The following is a 19,496-nucleotide window of genomic DNA, read 5'->3' as shown; positions in this document are numbered from 1 at the left end:
AACGTCTGTGATCCTGTTTTTTTTAAAAAAGCACTTTACCTTAAATTAAATCTTGGTTAAATTAAATCATTTAGAGATCATTTAGGACTAAAATTAAAAGTGCTCTTCAGCCCTTAAGGACCGGAGGGCTCTCGAGCAGATTCCTTTCTTCTTCCAGTTCACCCTTAAAGACTAACTGGATTGGGGTTCCCCAGGACACGGACTGGGGATCCCTCCTCTAAAAACATCCCTTGGGTTGTTAACCTCACAGGCTGCAGAGCGCTGAATTAGGATTCCACACACCCTGTGGAAGTGTTCGCCCGGGTCATGTCATAACGCCCTTTAGCCACCAGATGGCAGTTGTGCTTGATAAAGACCAGACTGGGGCTTGAACAGTTTTAGGGACCTGAATTATTACAAACTGCCGAGGCCGATTGGCGACAGTGGTCGCATTATATTCACTGGAAAAAATAGGTTTATTCCCTGCTGAAAAGAGAAGAAAAAAAAACACAACGTTTCGGCCGTGGAGCCTTCTCACACCTGAAGAAGGCTCCACGGCCGAAACGTTGTGTTGTCTTCTCTTTTCAGCAGGGAATGAACCTGTTACTTGTCCCTTTGCAGCCTGCGCATGAACTACTGAACTACTATATTCACCGCCGCCTCCACGGAGGTATAATCGGGCCGAAAAGAAGGAATTTCAATGTTGTGGTGCACTGTTGCAGCAAGACCCAGACCAGAATTAGAACCTCCTACAGACGCCTGTTAGCGCTACGGAGAAAACAAACAACACCTTTAAGGGAGATAATAATGGGTTTAAAAGCAAAAGTCATAATTCTTGCGTTTAAAATAAATGGCTCCTCATTTAAACGGAACTTTTTTTTTCTCCTTAGTGCTAATAGTCTCCCGTAAACATCTACTGAGTGAGCAAATTGTATGAAAAGTAGACAAACATGTAAAAACTGCTTTGGAATACAGCCCAGGACAGCTCTCCGCCGGCGAGGCGCTCAGGGGTCGAACTTTGAAGAGGAAGAAGAAAATACTTTTTCCTCCTGGCGACCGGTGAAGCTTTGCTCGAACTGTTATAAGCTGTTCTGGCTGTGTCCCAGAAACAGGTCCTGATCTTTAAACAGCTACGAGACGCTGATTGAAGACTGAAGTCGGTGCTGGGTGCGAATGTCACTGTATTTTCGGGAAGAGCTTGGTGGGTGTGTCAGCACACGTGATCCACACTGTTGTGAAAACACAAGGACCCAGGACAGATTCCAGCACGTCTGCCACAACACAACGCCGGGCACCCTGTGGGCGGTGAGAATTTAACAACAGAATTAAAGATAAATGGGGATATTTTGCCAGGGCAGAAAATCGGGTGTTGAAAACGTGCGTCTCCTGAATCCGGGTTCTTGGTAAACCCAGCCCCCTCTTGCCGGCTCGGCCAATCAGAGTGGTGGCGAGCGGCCAATGAGAGCAGGTGAGTCAATCCCCACTCCAGAGCGCGTCTGTCCGAGCGGCTCCACACCTGGACACCTGGGACACCGGCCCGGCTGCTCAGAGATGGGCATCTGGCTCTGCTGCAGAGGTGAGCCTGCTGCGTTTGTCCTGGAAACTGTCGGAATATTTAAAACCGTAACTTTTCTCAATGACTTATCTTCACTTTTGCGTCCTGAGCAGCCGACTGCCCCTGCCTCAGGCTCCGTGCATGTCTGCGCTCTGCAGTTTTCGCGTGGTCTACCGTTGCTTCTCACTGCAACAGATTTATTTCTTGTTCTGTCGTTGTGACTGATGGTGTTTGTAACGTGCTGTCTACAGTGTACTGTGTGGTGTTGTCTGTGGTACTGTGTGCGACATCAGCGCTGATGAGAGTCCCAGTGTTCGTGTGCAAACGACAACAAACTCCTCTGCTCCACGTTCACCGCCGCGGTAGTTAGCTTGAAGTTCGAAAACGATTTTGGCACGCCTGTAGCGCTTTCACGAAACCTCCTAGGGTTACGAAAACACTTGCTTTGTGTATAAACTACATGGTGAATGCTTTCTCGGCCTTCACTTCGTCGTTTTTATGACATTTTTTTGACCACGCTCGAATATTATTTTGTCCATATCTTCGCAATGGAAACGCAGAACGCCTTCAAACCAAACGCATTTTAAAGACCACGACTTGTGGAAATTCCCACAGCCTCTACATCAAACTATCAGTGAGCGAATTATCTTTTTTGAATCCTCCGGTTTTTCATCGATGCGTAATTACGCACTAACTGGAGCCCGGGGGGCCGCTGTGTGCACACGTTCACAACGCGAGAAATACTGTTCAATACGGCTTCGTGCGCAAAACCCGTCTATGACCATAGGAAGCAGAACAGCGCAGTCTCCAATTACTCCAGTCTGTAAGCACGGGAGTACAGCTTTGTTTGATTTCTAAAACCCTTTCTTTTCGTCCTGTTTTCATTCAGGTAAGGGTCTAGATTCACAGTACTACTGACAGCAGAAAAAATCATATTCTTTACTCAGCAGCGTATTAAAAACAGCTCCCCTGATGTTCAAACCGATTTTTTTACACAGAAGACTGACACAGCTTTGAGTTCTGAATCTCTTTTCCTTGTGCTTCTATTGAATGTGGCGCAATGCTCTGGGAAGGGAGAATGCTGTTCACGAGCCAATAGCTTTTAAACCACAGCACCCACAATGCTGCAACCAAGAGTTTTACACACCAGACAGCCCCCCTCACCTCACACAACCTTGCTCTGAAAACAGTTAAGGAATATTCATGTTGGAGAGAGACCCGGCTCGGCTGGGGACTCCCCGCAGACACGTGACCCGAGCCGCGACGTCACTGCCCTGTAAAGAGGGGTCGGGGAAGTGTCCCTCTGACGTCACCGCGCTGGGTGCGAGAGGGGGCGACCCTGCGACCGCTGACACGGCCCCGGACAGGGGTGCACTCGGTGTTGGTGGTGACTCTGCGTGATGCTGCACAGGGTTTGTTTTGGAGGTCGTTCCACGGACACACGTGACGGCGTCGGAACCGAGACCTGCTCTCAGTGAGCAGGAGCGGGAGCGCGGCCAGAGGGTGGATTCCAGGGTCTGACCGCTGCATGAGGGCCGAGAGCCGCTGAGCCGTCTGGGCTCTCGGAGACGCTGTGGGCTCTGACTCCTGCCCCCCGGCTGCCCCAGGAGGGCCTCCTCCCCCGCGGCGCTGGGGCTCCCGAGATTCCGCACGGACACGAGGGGGCAGAGCCGGCGCCTGCCAGGCTCCCGGCTCCCTGACCTCGGCTCTCTGACGCTGCTTCTGACTCCAGGGCTCCTGCTATCTGGACGGCCTGTCTGGGTCACGCTGCTCCTGGACTCGTTCTCCTGCAGCACGCAGCCCAGCCTGAGGCCTGACTGCCCCCACCAGCCCCTCCTCAGAGCCTGAGAGCCCCCCCTGGGGCAGGAGCAGAGCCTGAGAGCCCCCCTGGGGCAAGAGCAGAGCCCTCTCCCCCCCGGGGCAGGAGCAGAGCCATCCTGGGGCAGGAGCAGAGCCTGAGAGCCCCCCCTGGTGCAGAGCAAGTCCTGAGAGCCCCCCCTGGGGCAGGAGCAAGTCCTGAGAGCCCCCCTGGGGCAGGAGCAGAGCCTGAGTGCCCCCCTGGGGCAAGAGCAGAGCCCCCCCCGGGGCAGGAGCAGAGCCTGAGAACCCACTCCCCCCCTGGGGCAGGAGCAGATCCTGAAAGCCCCCCCCGGGGCAGGAGCAGAGGGCTCTGACAGGAGTGGGGGTGACAGACAGTGACAGACCGCAGCAGGTCCTGCGTCTAGGCCAGGGGAGAGACGTGCTGCAGGGCAGGCAGGGCCAGAGGAGGAGCCCAGTCTGCGCGCAGGTCTGTCCTGGGAACACAGGAGACTGACGGACCCTTCTCTCCCACAGGCCAGGAGCACACTGGGGCTGGCCCTGGGCGGGGCGGGTCCAGCGGGCCCCAGCTGCACTCGGGGGCACGGGAGCAGAGGGGGCGGCAGGCCGCTGCGCCCCAGACTCCGGGGCTCCCCCAGGACCACCGGGAGTTCCTGAAGGGCATGTCCCTCAGCATCCCAGGACCCCTTGTGGTGATCGTCTGAGCCGAGCCGGGGCCTCGCCCTGGTCTGCCAGCGGGGGAGAGGGACGTGAGCGGAGTGCGGGGGTCCCCGGACCGAACCCCAGCCCGATCCCTGGCCCCTCTGCCCAGCTAGCTGTCCTGCGTCACCCAGCAGGGGGCGATACAGGCATCATCACACCCGTTTCTCATGACAGGACGGCCACAACAGTGCTCACTAACCCTCCACCCCACCTTCCTTCATCAGAGTAAACCTCCCACCCCTTCAAACCTGCCTGCTTCCACCCTGAAGCTGGAATGATGTTTGTCCTGCCCGCCTGTGAAGCCGAGACACACACGACTACGTTCCAGAGACGACACGACCCAGAAATACTTTTGCTATAATTTTATTGATTGCAAAACATTGATACTTTATATATAGATATGTACTTAAATATAAAAAAATGTAACACTCTGTCAATAATAATAAAAGGTATGAATCCAGTTGTACGAGACTGACCTGTTAACCCTCCCAAAACACAGATCTGCTGGCTCACTGAAGCATCACCGACTGCTGCACGACAAACGCCACCAAGACAAACCGAACTCGGTCCAAGGCGTTCACACTGCCGTTTCTGATCAGGTCTCACTCCTGCTCTACTCCGGCGGTGTAAACGCTTCTCCGCTCGGGGAGGGTCCCGGTCAGGTCCAGCTACGGCCGGCGAGCTTGATCTGGGCCTTCCGAAACCCTCACAGCACCCATCGAGCGCTGGCGCACGCCGCGGTTACTGGGAAAACGTTCACGTGTTCGCTGGCAAGGAATCGCTCCTCATGGGTGGGGTGGAGCACGCAGGTCTGCCCCAGCTGGAGAAGCACAGCCCCCAGGGCGACTCCAGGTTATCCAGCCCCATCCTGGGCTGTCAGAGCAGCACCGCCGAGCAGGGCCGGACCTTTCCCAAACAGCCGATCCGGGTCAGGGACGGCTGTGTGAGAGCACCAAGTATCCCCACTCTTCCTCTCCCCTGCCTTGCTTTCCGTCTCCCTCCATCCTCCTCCTCTGGCTGTCAGCTATGAACTCTGGGCCAGATTTAAACCTTGTGCTGAGCTCTGTCAGGGTCTAGGGTCTATAAGAGGGCTTGTGTTCATCTGTAAAGTTATGGCTCTGGTCCGTTCTAGGATCTATATTAATTTATTTTTATTACATCTCTCTATGATATGTTGTAGGGCTTAAATTAATCTTTCAGTATTAGGTGTGTCTCTAGGGTCTGTTTTAGGACCTATCTTAATTGCTCCAGGGATTCTGCATTAACCCCTGAGGAACCACATCAAGCCAGAGGAGGTAACGGCTGAGGACCGGAGACACAAACAGAAGGATGGAGGGAGGGAGACTCTAGAGAGCATAGCTGACAGACTGGGAGAGCCAGGCATGTGTAAACCTACAGTCCCTGCCCAGCACACAGGGCAGGGTTACAGTAAAGGGCACTTTACAGTAAAGGCAGTACAGTCTGGAGCAGGACTGCACTGACCAAACAGGACATAACCTCTAAAAACATTTAAAAAAAAACAAGGAGATTCTTTTAAAAAAAAAAACAGACATTTTACCTTTTTGGTCAAGATCTTGAAAAACACTCCCCCCTCCCGCTTAATAATTCCGTTAAGAAAAACTCTCCTCCTCTTCTCTCACGCTAAACGGTTTCACCTTAACACTCCACAAGTCCTGTTTTTCTTCACATCTTTTTAAAAATACATCCCCCCCACCTCTCTTTAAGCGAACCAAGGTCACTCGTCCTGTTCTTCACAAACGTCACTCTGTCACACCAGGGCAGCGTCAGGCCTCGTGACACATTCCCAGCCCTGTGCCCGACCTCCACAGCCACCCCAGTCCTGCACAGCCCCATACACCCCTCTCTCCCCTTAACAACTTCATCCAGTAGTGGTTTTCCAGGGTTTAATGCTCAGTAACAGGAAGCTCAGGTGCAAGGACTGGCTGTGCACGGACTTGTCTCACATTTCCGGTCTGTCTGTAAGGAATTGCGGTCTTCTAAAAAAGCCAAATCAAAGTCTGATCTAAAACTCCCCAGAGCAGCGAAATTAAAATCTATACAAATATGTTGGGGCCCCTCTTGTCCATCCACCCATCGTACTAAAAGTGCAGTTTGTGGGGTCGCCCGTCCAGTGTGTGTCACTGACAGGGGGGGGCTGCCCAGCGTGTAGCGCACGGGCCCCTTTGAGTTTACCTCATTCCCGTGTGCTCTCCCCAAATCAGTCCGTCTCCCCGGATCCCAGTTCCCAACACGTCCATTAGTAGTTCAGGACCCGTTCATTAAGAGTGGAGGACCAGTTCGTTCATTAATAACCAGATCGTCAGTAGTCCATGAGCACTTCACGAGCTGTTCATTAGTAGTTCATGACCTGTTCATTAGTAGTTACCAACCAGACTGTTGGTCATTCATGACTTGTTCACCAGTAGTTGGTGACCTATCCTTTAGTAGTTTCCAACCAGATTGTTGCCAGTCCATGGCCAGTACATGCCCTGTCCATGGCCTTCACAACCACCTGGTTAGTAGCTGGTGACCAGCTCTCCTGGCGGTGGGCCTGAGACCCTGAGGGCGAGAGCTGGCCTGGAGGAGCCTGTAGTGGGGAGAGCTGCCCACCAGCCCCAGAGAGGAGCGTGTGCACCTGTCCGGCCACCTGGGCCACACAGGGGAACAACAGCGAGACGGGCCTTGTGTCAGGCCTGCAGGGAGAAATTAGACTTAAAAAAAAAACAAAAACAAAGAGGGTTTGATGCAACATTGAAAATTCACAGATTGCCTCTTTGCCCCAAACCGATACTTTGACCTCACCGAACACCTGAAGCTGGGGCTCTCCTGCTTGACCACCACTATCGGAGCTTCGCAAACTCCGCTACAATCACGGACTCCAGGCGCACAGCGGGCGGCTCCACATCTGTTCTCAAAGGCAGACAGAAGAACGGGAAGACGACGTAAAAACCGCTAAACTAAAAGGCCCCCGGTGACGATCAGCTGGTACCAGTCTTGGCTTCCCATTGGCTGATGAAACGGAGGCTAAGGCACTCTCTCAGTTTTCCACGCTGGTTCCAAAAACGTAAGCCTGTAGACATCAGGGACCATCTCCCAAAGAGCCAGCGTGGCTGAAAAACTGTAGGGAGAGATGAAAGTCAATTACTGACAAGGCATTCACAGCAGCCCAGGGGGCGCTAACTGCGATACGGTCTTTGGTACAGTTCTACAATGGTGTGGGCGCAGGGAGAGCCTGGGTCAGCGGCTGGCGGCCGGGACACTGACCTCTCCCTCTCCCTCTCAGTCGGCCAGACTGTTGCCCAGCGACTGTCCCTCCTGCAGCGCGGCCATGGCGAGTCTGAGGTGCTCCCGCAGGGTCTCGATCTCCCGCTCACTGCGAGACTTCATCCCACTCAGCTCCATATACACCTCCTTATAGCGCTCACAGGCGGTCTTCTTCTCCTGAGAGAGAGGGGGGTTCATACAGACACACTGACTGACTGGACACTCCAGTACATGAACACTGCACTGAGAGAGAGAGGGGTTCATACACACACACTGACTGGACACTCCAGTACATTAACACTGCACTGAGAGAGAGAGGGGTTCATACAGACACACTGACTGGACACTCCAGTACATGAACACTGCACTGAGAGAGAGAGAGGGGTTCACACAGACACACTGACTGGACACTCCAGTACATGAACACTGCACTGAGAGAGAGGGGTTCATACAGACACACTGACTGGACACTCCAGTACATGAACACTGCACTGAGAGAGAGAGAGGGGTTCATACAGACACACTGACTGGACACTCCAGTACATGAACACTGCACTGAGAGAGAGAGGGGTTCATACAGACACACTGACTGGACACTCCAGTACATGAACACTGCACTGAGAGAGAGAGGGGTTCATACAGACACACTGACTGGACACTCCAGTACATGAACACTGCACTGAGAGAGAGAGGGGTTCACACAGACACACTGACTGGACACTCCAGTACATGAACACTGCACTGAGAGAGAGAGGGGTTAATACACACACACTGACTGGACACTCCAGTACATTAACACTGCACTGGGAGGGAGAGGGGTTCATACAGACACACTGACTGGACACTCCAGTACATTAACACTGCACTGAGAGAGAGAGGGGTTCATACAGACACACTGACTGGACACTCCAGTACATGAACACTGCACTGAGAGAGAGAGGGGTTCATACAGACACACTGACTGGACACTCCAGTACATTAACACTGCACTGAGAGAGAGAGGGGTTAATACAGACACACTGACTGGACACTCCAGTACATTAACACTGCACCGAGAGAGAGAGGGGTTCATACAGACACACTGACTGGACACTCCAGTAAATGAATAACAAACTGCACCTTATTGAGTGTCTGCAGTTCATCTCTCAGGCAGCTGATCTCCTTGTGTAGATACTTCACCTCATTCTCTTTAACTCGCAGTAACACCTGCAAATAACAAACAAATAACACTTTACCGCAGATATTACAACACCTACAAAACCACCAAAATTATACGCATTTACAGCATTGCATTTAGTAAGAACATCTACACCAGAATGTACTCAACATCAACAATACAAATACGTAAGCCTTAATTATGACACAGTTGTGATGAAGCCCGAGTTACCACACAATAGCTCCTACACCCATCTGTAATTACTGCACTAGTGGAGTCAGTGCCTGCATCTGGCCACCAGGCGGCAGCAGGTCCTGCGTTTCTCAGCCTCGACTTCCTCACCTCCAGCTCACAGGAATTCCGCTCCCTGTTGCCAAGGGAACTGCCCTCATACGACCCCTGACCCGTGATGAAGGAACGCAATCGACTGATCTCCTCAGAGAGCCGGGCCTGCAGCTCCTGCAGAGGCAGAGAGACAGTAAGAGAGAGAGACAGGGGGAAGACTGCAGCTCTCCTGCTAGGAGCTGGATCACCCTGCGGCTCCCAGCTGGCAGCCCCACTGGAGCCCAGCAGTGTGAGCCTGGCCAGCACCTGGAGAGGAGACTCCTGGGAAAAACTAAGGTTGCTGCTGGAAGAGGTGTTAGTGGGACCAGTAGGGGGCGCTCACCCTGCGGTCTGTGTGGGTCCTAATGCCCCAGTATAGTGACGGCGACACTAGACTGTAAAAAGGCACCGTCCTTCGGATGAGGCCCTGACTCTCTGTGTTCATTAAAAACCCCAGGGCGTTTCTCGAAAAAACTAGAGGTGTTACCCCAGTGTCCTGGCCGAATTTCCCCTGGTCTTTACCCATCATGGCCTCCTAATCTCTGAACTGGCTTCTGAACCAGTGCTCAGATGGTGCCCAGTGACTGTGACAGTGCCCAGCAGATGGACCAGTGCCCAGATGGTCAGCCCGCTGGCCAGTCCCAGCCGGCCCTGTCCCCTGACCTGGTTCTCTCTCCTCAGCTGCTCCAGCTCCCTCTCCCTGCGGCTGATCTCTCGCTCCCGCTCCCCGCTGCTCTGCTCCGCCCGGTTCAGCTCCAGGCACTTCTGGGAATACCTCTCCGACAGGCTGTCCAGCTCCCGCCGCAGCGCCCCCACCTCCGACCTGGACAGGGAGAGAGCCACACGGGTGGGCAGGCGCCTGGTCCGAATCCAGCGCCCTGCCTCAGTCTCACAGCACAGTATCACTCATCACTGTCTCAGTCTCACAGTGCTGTAGTACAGTCTTACAGCACAGTACACACACAGTACAGTATCTCCTATCACTGTCTCAGTCTCACAGTGCTGTAGTACAGTCTTACAGCACAGTACACACACAGTACAGTATCTCCCATCACTGTCTCAGTATCAGTGCTGTAGTACAGTCTTACAGCACAGTACACACACAGCACAGTATCACTCATCACTGGCTCAGTATCACAGTGCTGTAGTACAGTCTTACAGCACAGTACACACACAGCACAGTATCACTCATCACTGGCTCAGTATCACAGTGCTGTAGTACAGTATTACAGCACAGTATCACCCATCACTGTCTCAGTATCATTGTGCAGTAGTACAGTATTACAGCACAGTACACACACAGCACAGTATCACTCATCACTGTCTCAGTATCAGTGCTGTAGTACAGTCTTACAGCACAGTATCACTCATCACTGTCCCAGTATCACAGTGCTGTAGTACAGTCTTACAGCACAGTATCACTCATCACTGGCTCAGTATCACAGTGCTGTAGTACAGTATTACAGCACAGTGTCACCCATGAGAAATCACTGCACAGCCTTAATGCTTAGAATTATAAAGCATCTCACTTAAATGGTTACAGATCTAAAAGCCCTAATTTTCACTTGTGCTTTATGATTAGCGTAGCTGTTTTTGCTATAATCTGGACCTGATCCTCACCGACCCGAGTTCTGAATGCAGATCTCCAGCAGCTAGGGCAGTCCTGAGGTCTGACACAGACACTGACTGGTTTACCGTTCGACCTGTGGAGGGACTCACTGGTGCTGCGCCCGCAGAGCCTGCACGTCAGACCCCCCGCCTCCCAGCCTCCGGGTCCTGTCCACCTCCCTCTGCAGCTCGTCCTGGTGGGCCTTCCTCAGGGCGTCCATCGCTGAGGGACACAGGGGGACGGGAGAGTTATTCCACAGACACTGACACTGTCTGCTGTGCAGGTCACTGTGAGCACCATTAATGACTCAAGTGAGCCTCTGGGATCTGTACTGTGGTAAATACTCATCTGTTCGAGTGTGTGAGGGGTGCCTTTAGGGTCAGTATTAGGGTCTGTAGTAACGTCTGTGTGTTAGGGGTGTCTCTGGGGTCTGTATTAATGTCTGTTTATAGGAGTGCCTCTAGGGTCAGTATTAGGGTCTGTAGTAACGTCTGTGTGTTAGGGGTGTCTCTGGGGTCTGTATTAATGTCTGTGCATTAGGAGTGCCTCTAGGGTCAGTATTAGGGTCTGTATGCATCATGCACCTTGGGCAGTGGCATGAGTCTCCTCCTCCAGCAGCCGCTCCCTCTCCCCCTCCAGCTCTCTCTTCTCCCGGTCATGCCGCCTCTGCATCTCCTCCAGCGCCTGCCTGTGAGCGCGCTCCATGGCCTCCAGGCTCCGCGCACAGGGGCTGCCGGGGCCACAGCCCCCCGCCCCCCGCAGGCGGTCCAGCTGCTGCCTGAGAGACGCCACCTGAGAGGGTGCCGCAGGCAGGTGGGGATAACGGGTACAGAGTGACTGACTGGGCACTACAGCGCAACAGTGACACTGCGCAGAGACACACACTACGGAGCAGGAGGCAGAGGGACGCCAAGAGAGATTTAAACAGAGGAAATGCAGGGAGAGATAAAGCACAGGGAGAACTGACAATGCAGAAGAAGAAAAGAATTTTATAAAGATAAAAAAAGGCTTCCAATTCCAAAAAAAAATGCACGTGACTGACTCACCTCTTTCTGCAGAGCCTCATTGGCCGGCTGCCCGGAGCGCGAGCCAATCAGAGGCACCGACCGCATCTCCCGGAGGGGGAGCCTCTCAAACTCCACCCACCGCTTCTCGATCTCCTCCTCCAATCGCTGCCTCTGCTCCGCAGTGGTGGGTGGGGCTCCACCCAGCGGCCCCGCCGCTTTCCGGGACAGAACAGCGTCCCATTGGCTGCTGGTGTTCGTTGCCTTGGACGCGGGGGCCGTCTGGAACCAGCGGCTTCTGTCCTCCAATCGCTGGGCCTGCTCCTTCCCCAGTCCCTCCCCCTCTTCTCCCTCGTTGGCCGGGGATGAAAGCCCCGCCCCTCCGAGGTCGGAGGCTGCGGTCACAGGAGCCAGCTCCACGTAGTCGAAGCGTCGGGGGGTCAGGGTGGGCGTGACCTCTGACCCCCCCTCCTGCTGGTAGCGCGTTGACCCACGGCGAGTCGCTGGGCGATCTCTCGAGAGGGAGTTTTCCTTATCGCTGCCGTTGTCTGTCAACCTAAGGTGGAGAGACCTCGTTAAACCTTACTATCCCAAACAAATCTGTGCTACTGTGCGTCACTCCTGTGTGCTGCCCTGCCTGATCTTTGCAGCTCCAACACACAGAACCTGACAGCTTCTCCACGAGTTGGGATTCAAGTCCTAGTTTCTCACTCTAGGGTGGCACAGAGGCACAGGGGTCAGCATCACTGCCACGCAGAGCTGCGGCCCTGGGTTCAATTTCAGATCTGGGAGTACTGTCTGTGTGGAGTTTGCATGTTCTCCCCGTGTTCGTGTGTGTTTCCTCCCGGTGCTCTGATCACAATCCATGTGTGCGTTAACCAGCTTCTGGGAAAACTGGCCCTGCTGTGAGTATGTGTGTGTCTGTGCGTCTCCTGTGATGGACTGGCCCCGGTGTGAGTATGTGTGTGTCTGTGCGTCTCCTGTGATGGACTGGCCCCGGTGTGAGTATGTGTGTGTCTGTGCGTCTCCTGTGATGGACTGGCCCCGGTGTGAGTATGTGTGTGTCTGTGCGTCTCCTGTGATGGACTGGCCCCGGTGTGAGTATGTGTGTGTCTGTGCGTCTCCTGTGATGGACTGGCCCAGGTGTGAGTATGTGTGTGTCTGTGCGTGTCCTGTGATGGACTGGCCCCGGTGTGAGTGTGTGTCTGTGTGTGTCCTGTAACGGACTGGCCCCGGTGTGAGTGTGTGTCTGTGTGTGTCCTGTAACGGACTGGCCCCGGTGTGAGTGTGTGTCTCTGCGTGTCCTGTAACGGACTGGCCCCGGTGTGAGTGTGTGTCTGTGCGTGTCCTGTGATGGACTGGCCCCAGTGTGAGTGTGTGTCTGTGTGTGTCCTGTGATGGACTGGCCCCGGTGTGAGTGTGTGTCTGTGTGTGTCCTGTGATGGACTGGCCCCGGTGTGAGTGTGTGTCTCTGCGTGTCCCGTGATGGACTGGCCCCGGTGTGAGTGTGTGTCTCTGCGTGTCCCGTGACGGACTGGCCCCGGTGTGAGTGTGTGTCTGTGTGTGTCCTGTGATGCCTCCATGCCCAACACAACCCTGACTAACGACACACCGTGCCATGCATTACTGCGACAGGCATGCCTGCGCACCAGGGCTACTGCACTCACTGGGTGACGTCAGGGGTGCTGGCCGGCCGCACGCTCTTCCTCAGAACCTCGATCCAGTTCCTCCTGATGCCCGAGGTCATGGCCGACAGAGTGAACACTGCTTCCCGGGTCTGACAGACAGACAGATTCCTCAGATACACACATGGACAGGGTCCCCAGCCAGATGCACAGACACACCGACACAGACAGAGGCGCTCGGGCAGCCCGACGGGAGGCACAGACAGAGGCGCTCGGGCAGCCCGACGGGAGGCACAGACAGAGGCGCTCGGGCAGCCCGACGGGAGGCACAGACAGAGGCGCTCGGGCAGCCCGACGGGAGGCACAGACAGAGGCGCTCGGGCAGCCCGACAGGAGGCACAGACACACCGACAGGGAGAGGGAGAGAGACAGGCTGCCCACAGCCTCACACTGACATGTATCTGAAACCCGTAATTCTTCTCCACGTTGAACTCGGACACGTCGACGCAGGAGCGCAGGTCAATCTCTCCGTCCAGGTCATCCTTCTGAGAGCGAGAGAGAGAGACGGGTCACACCCCGACCCCACAGCACACGGCGCCGCCTGCTCCTCCCTGCCGAGCTCCCAACATCCAGCATCCCGCCTGCGATGCACTGCTGACAGACCCCTCTCGAACCAGCGCCGCGTTAATCGGCTCGTGCGCGGTTAACGAGCTTCCCTACCGACCCTGCCGATGAAGTGAAACCGCGCGACCGCGGGCGAAGGGTCGAAGGCTCTGCTCACACCCGCAGAGAAACCAGGAGGGCGGCGAGCTGGACACGCTGGCCCGAACGCGACCCGCCAGGGGCCGGCCTGCTGGGCGCGCCGACAAGTCATCCAGCTAAATCTGGGCATCCGGCTCATTAAGAGGGAAATGAATTCAATCTTAAAACTGACCAGAGGGTCTCCTGCAAGGCTCCACCGATACATGCAATCGCCCTACGATCGCGGGTTCGAGGCTGGGTCCCGTCACTAGCCAACTGTGACTAGCAGTCCCCCAGTCCCAGTCGGCTGTGCCAGTGGAGACCCTGCGGCGCCCAGTAAATCCGGGCGTGGATCAGGCTGCTGTGCTGTGGGAAACTGGGCAGTCTGCCGCCTCACCTCCTCCGCTCCTGAATCCCTGTAGTACTTCAGGCCAGCATCCGTCAGGACAAACCAGTGCTTCTTCCACTGCAGAGAGGGAAACCAGTCAGGACAGCACCCCCCACCGCTGACAACGCCCCCTCCCCACCAGCCAGCAAGACACACCCACTGACGCCCCCTCGGGGTCATCTACTCCATCACACCCACTGACACGCCCCCTAGGCCAGCCACTCCATCACACCCACTGACACGCCCCCTAGGTCAGCCAGCAAGACACACCCACTGACACGCCCCCTCGGGGTCAGCCACCCCGTCACACCCACTGACACCGCCCCCTCCCCCAGTAAACCAGCCAGCAGACCACACCCCCTAGGTCATACAGCAATCCACACCCACTAACACGCCCCCATATAGCAGACCACACCCACCAACATGACGCCACACCATACTGCAAGCCACACCCACTGACGCCCCCAGATAGCAGACCACACCCACCAACATGACGCCACACCATACTGCAAACCACACCCACTGACACACCCCCAGATAGCAGACCACACCCACCAACATGACCCCACGCCAGACAGCACGCCACACCCACCACCCCCAGGCCAGAGCAGCACACACACGGACTCCAGCGCAAGTTCTCCAGACTCCCTCCTAACCCGCAGTACCTCGCCATTCTCGTGCAGCTTCGACATCCAGCCCTTCTTGAAGTTGAGGAGATCGGGCTGCAGGGAGAGAGAAAGAAACACCGGTCAGTCTCTGCCCTCCGAGGTCTTTATTTCCTGTGAAATACTGTCTAGGTTCTCCAGCCACGGACTGTCGATTTCTGGGCGATCATCAGCCATCCTGCAGGGACACCGGCACGAGAACAGAGCTGTGCGGGACACGATATTGTACGTCAGTCCTAGACGATGCAAAATAGTTCAGTCAGGAGCCCAGTAGTGCCACAGTCCCAAACAGACCCCTGTCCCAGGACACAGGACCCCATCGCAATGGTCCTTCAAGTAGGAGCCCTGATTAAAACCCATGCTGCCCTGCTGCAACCTGAACCAGCACCCGCTCGGGCAGTGCAGCCCCACAGTGACCCCCGACCCCTGACCCCAGGGCGCAGCGGCAGCCACCATGGGCGGAGGGAGGGGTCACAGGGTGGCGAAGCTGTGAAAAACAACAGGAAACACTCAGAAGCCGCACACCGCAGGGCTGGGGGGGGAGACAGAGGCAGAGACGAACACACTCCACAAAGCCACACGGTCAATCGTGGTCAGCGCAAGGCCACGTGGTGAACGGTCAGCTCACGGAGGCCACAGGCAGACGGTCAGCTCGAGCAGCGCCAGGCCGCACACCGGTGGTCAGCCAGAGCCACGCAGGGCCACACTCAGACGGTCAGCCAGAGCCACGCAGGGCCACACTCAGACGGTCAGCCAGAGCCACGCAGGGCCACACTCAGACGGTCAGCTCGAGCAGCGCCAGGCCGCACACCGGTGGTCAGCCAGAGCCACGCAGGGCCACACACCGCCGGTCAGCTGGAACTGCTGGTCAGTAGGAGCAGGACCGTGCCCAGCTGTGATGGAGCTGCAGCAGAGCTACAGAGGGAGACGAGCAGGCAGAGGGAACAGCAGCAGCAGGGAGAGAGAGAGAGATCTGCAGGCAGAAAGAGGGAGAGAAGAGAGAAAAACAACTGAGCGGCAGAAAGAGAAGAAGAGAGGCGGAGTGAAAAAACAGAAGAGGAAGAGGAGAGAGGCACACACAGGGCTACCCACAGGGGCTTCAGCTGAGCAGACACCGCCTGCAGCACACATGAAGTACAATTAAGCACCCTCCTGTTTGTTCAATTAGCGGCCTTACAGCCAGTCTCCCCGGCGCGGACAGCGGGCACGGCCGGTCCGGAACCCGAACCCCGCCCGAGACCCGCTGCACGCCCACCCGACTTGCGCAACGCAAACACACACACACACACGGGACCGAGCAGAAACAGCGCGCTCAGAGTGACCTAGAGAACCGTGCGGGGGAATTTCCGCACGCACGAAAACGAAATCAATAAATCCTCACCGACGCCGACAACTGGGCTGTCAGGAATCCGGTCGGACCTGCCGCCGCGGCTCGACAGATCCCAGTTGTTGCACGACTTTCCAGAAATAATAATAAAAAAACGTGTTTTTGCGGCAGAACTTACTGTCATGTTGGAGGAGAGGCAGGGCGAGAGCTGTGCGGGTACAGGCGCTCAGGTCCGCAGATCACTCCGGTAAGGGGCAGCCCTCTCTAACCAGTTAGCGAGTCGGACCGAGTCGTTTATTTCCCGTCGGAACTCCAGAAATATTTCGATATCCTGTCGACACGGGCAGCGCACAGCACATCGTCTCGGCGGGCTCGCTGGATCGCAGTCGGAATCGCTACATGGCCCTGGGCAGCTCTGGGGTCCGGTTAAAACAGCCCGCCTCACACACACAACGAGTTTCTTAAAAAACCAGCCGTTATTAAAATAGAAACATTCCCGACTACTGCAAAACTTCTGCAGCGCCTTCCCACTGCCCTGGAGAGAGAGCGGGCGTCTCGCTTTCTGCGCGACTACTTCCTGGGCGTGTCCCCGGCCAATCAGCGGCCAGGGCCCGCTGCGCCGCCAGCCAATCAGCGGCCGGGGCTCGGCTGCGCCGCCTGCATTCGCGCAGAGGCAGCCCGCGCACCGGGGGGCGCAGACAACTCGCTTTGCTCCTGCCTGCAGCGTGGACATGCGCCGTCGCGGGGGATCGCGTCATACAGGTGGCATCCAGCGCAGATCGCTGCGGGCTGGGCAGGGAAGGGCCCGCAGGTCTGGCAGGAGTGCAGGCGCAGCGGCGGTGACCGTGCCGGACACGGAGCGTGGTTGCTCCCGCAACCTCCTGCGGGAGAGGTGTGTGGAGCAGAGCGGGCGGAAGCTGGATTCGTGTCACTCCGTACATGCCTGCCTCTCCTCCTGACTCCGGGAAGTATTTTATCAGCAGCCCTGGCGCTAGGACGCCGCAGACAAGCCCCGACAGGTCATAAATCCTAACAGACAGGCCAGCCAGCGAGTCGGCTTTCTCGCGTCGTGCTGCACAGAGACGTCATTCCCACGACCTGATCTGTCGTACGGATCCTGGAGTGCAGTCAGAGCAGGTGGGGTGCCGTCTCGAAGTTTTCGGGGGGGACACTGCTTCTCTCTCTTCCAGGTACTGAACCTCTTCAGTCCTGAACGGCGCAGACTACCGTGGGACCCAACTCGAGTCCTCAGAGGTAACGGTGAAGACAACCCAGCTGAACTAACCGTCTGAACTAGCGGTGAAGCACGAACAAGAGGACATCGAGAGGAACTGTATGTGAAACTGGGAGCGGGAGGCACTTTTGTGTACACAGAGGGTGGTGGGAGCGTGGAACGAGCCTCCTGACCATGTTGTTGAAGCCCTTCCTCTAGCTTCTCTCGAGACACAGGTGGATAAGATCCTCGGATTAGTTAACTACTAGCTACGACAGGGACCAGACGGGCTGGGTGTCCCCTCTCGTTTGTAACAATTCTTACATAGTACGTCTCTGAATGAGAAATCACACCTGCGTCAGTTCCTGCTGTTTCTGAAAACTGCACCATGCAGAAGGCGAAGCAGCTCCCCTCTGCAAGCCACCCCTAATTTCTCACGAAACGGCTTTTAACGGCAGCTCAGCGTGGGGGAGTCCCCATCTGGTTCCGGCCCACGGGCCTCAGTCAGAACCGAGAATCGGGACCTCAGCACGTGACACCAGTCCCCCACCCCCTACTCCCGATTCTACAGCTGAAACAGACAACCGAAACTGTTTAACTGGGGTCCGGACCCCGAGAGAGACTATACCCCTCAGCCAGCCAGCTACTGGAGCAGAACTGTTACACTGCTGTAGAAATGGCTGTGAATAAAATAATACTGGAATCGTGTTTAACAGGGATATATAACAATGAGCGACTGGGGATCGTGACGGAAAAGAGAAGCCCTTCTCCAGAGAGCCACAGCTGACGGAGGGACAGGTGTTTCTATCTGACTGAACCTGTACAGGGCTGAAGCTCTCCGCCTCGTTATCAAAGCGTTTTCAACCGTTCAGGCACATCATTTCTGCCCTCTGCTTCCCCCTAGCCAGTACGATCACGTCCTGTTATTGAAATCTGTCATCTCTGCCTTTAAAACCTGTGATACAGTGCCAGACAGCCTGTCACTGTAAATGACAGTCTGTTCCCATTGACGTATCTGACTAAATGAAGAACTGAATTAAAAATACAGTAAATAATAATAATAATTGCTTATACTTATATAGCGCTTTTCTGGACACTCCACTCAAAGCGATTTACAGATAATGGGGACTCCCCTCCACCACCACCAATGTGCAGCCCCACCTGGATGATGCGACGGCAGCCATAGTGCGCCAGAACGCTCACCACACAGCAGCTCTCAGTGGGAAGGAGAGCAGAGTGATGTAGCCAATTCATAGAGGGGGATTATTAGGAGGCCATGATTGGTAAGGGAAATTTGGCCAGGACGCCGGGGTTACACCCCTACTCTTTTCGAGAAACGCCCTGGGATTTTTAATGACCACAGAGAGTCAGGACCTCGGTTTTACGTCTCATCTGAAGGACGGCGCCTGTTTACAGTATAGTGTCCCCGTCACTATACTGGGGCATTAGGACCCACATGGACTTCCAGCAGCAACCTTAGTTTTTCCCAGGAGGTCTCCCATCCAGGTACTGACCAGACTCACACCCACTTAGCTTCAGTGGGTTGCCAGTTGTGAGTTGCAGGGTGATATGGCTGCTGGCAATATCACCCTGCAACTTTCGGGAGAGAATCTGATTCCGATATGCAGGGGACATGTGCGCAGTTAGTACGTTTCTCTGCTTGTAGTCCACTTTCTGCTTGGCTTTATGTCACTTTTGTATTTGGTCTGTTCTGGTGGTAAGGGGAGTGTCCCACCTTGTCTCCCTGAGATTGCACTGGCTCCCTCTGGTGGTTGGAGGAGTAATGTTCAGGCCCCAGATCCCTTTGGCGTTTGTAGATGTAGCCATCGAGCTCTGTCTCCATCTGGTGGCTGGAGGAGTAACTGGCATCCAGTCTGCTGGGATGGTGTGATTTCTGTGGAAAGAGTAAGGAAAGATCAGAGAGTGGAGAAATAAATCTGGCTCAGTTGTATTCCTAGTATCGTCCACTCAGTGCAGTTCTGTTTTTTAATGTACAGAAAGTGGTACCTGCCCACAGACAGATCAGAGAGACAGAGAGATTGTGAGCATTCAAGGCCAAGGAGAGACAGTCAGATACAGACAACTGCAGGTATAGACACTGAGAGTGAGACAAGAGCACACTGTGA

General features: G+C 55.3%; 1 protein-coding gene and 1 long non-coding RNA gene across 5 annotated transcripts; one reads left to right on the top strand and one right to left on the bottom strand.

Annotated features, from left to right (window-relative positions):
* The first annotated feature begins 1,050 nt into the window (after positions 1-1,050).
* On the top strand, positions 1,051-4,514 carry LOC138242071 (uncharacterized). The gene is made up of 2 exons (XR_011191338.1): positions 1,051-1,555; positions 3,869-4,514. It is a non-coding gene; the product is annotated as an uncharacterized lncRNA (long non-coding RNA).
* On the bottom strand, positions 4,402-19,228 carry triobpb (TRIO and F-actin binding protein b). Of its 4 annotated transcripts, XM_069197011.1 has the most exons (14): positions 16,336-16,743; positions 15,676-15,803; positions 14,831-14,887; positions 14,175-14,243; positions 13,492-13,581; positions 13,079-13,188; positions 11,454-11,967; positions 10,992-11,199; positions 10,518-10,629; positions 9,462-9,621; positions 8,817-8,933; positions 8,438-8,524; positions 7,319-7,495; positions 4,402-7,172 (listed from the first exon to the last, which is right to left on the bottom strand). In XM_069197011.1, the coding sequence occupies exons 3-13, from the start codon at positions 14,855-14,857 to the stop codon at positions 7,334-7,336; spliced, it is 1,656 nt and encodes a 551-aa protein (XP_069053112.1). In that variant the 5' UTR covers positions 14,858-14,887; positions 15,676-15,803; positions 16,336-16,743; the 3' UTR covers positions 4,402-7,172; positions 7,319-7,333. The 4 variants fall into 4 exon arrangements, with proteins under 4 accessions (XP_069053112.1, XP_069053110.1, XP_069053111.1 ...); XM_069197009.1 differs by lacking the exons at positions 15,676-15,803; positions 16,336-16,743 and adding an exon at positions 19,106-19,228; XM_069197010.1 differs by lacking the exon at positions 15,676-15,803.
* Positions 19,229-19,496: the final 268 nt, after the last annotated feature.

This window comes from Lepisosteus oculatus, chromosome 12 (assembly GCF_040954835.1).
Source record: "Lepisosteus oculatus isolate fLepOcu1 chromosome 12, fLepOcu1.hap2, whole genome shotgun sequence".
NCBI classification, from domain to species: domain Eukaryota; kingdom Metazoa; phylum Chordata; class Actinopteri; order Semionotiformes; family Lepisosteidae; genus Lepisosteus; species Lepisosteus oculatus.
Note: the sequence above shows the minus strand (reverse complement) of the source record. Positions and strands in the feature narration are given on the sequence as shown.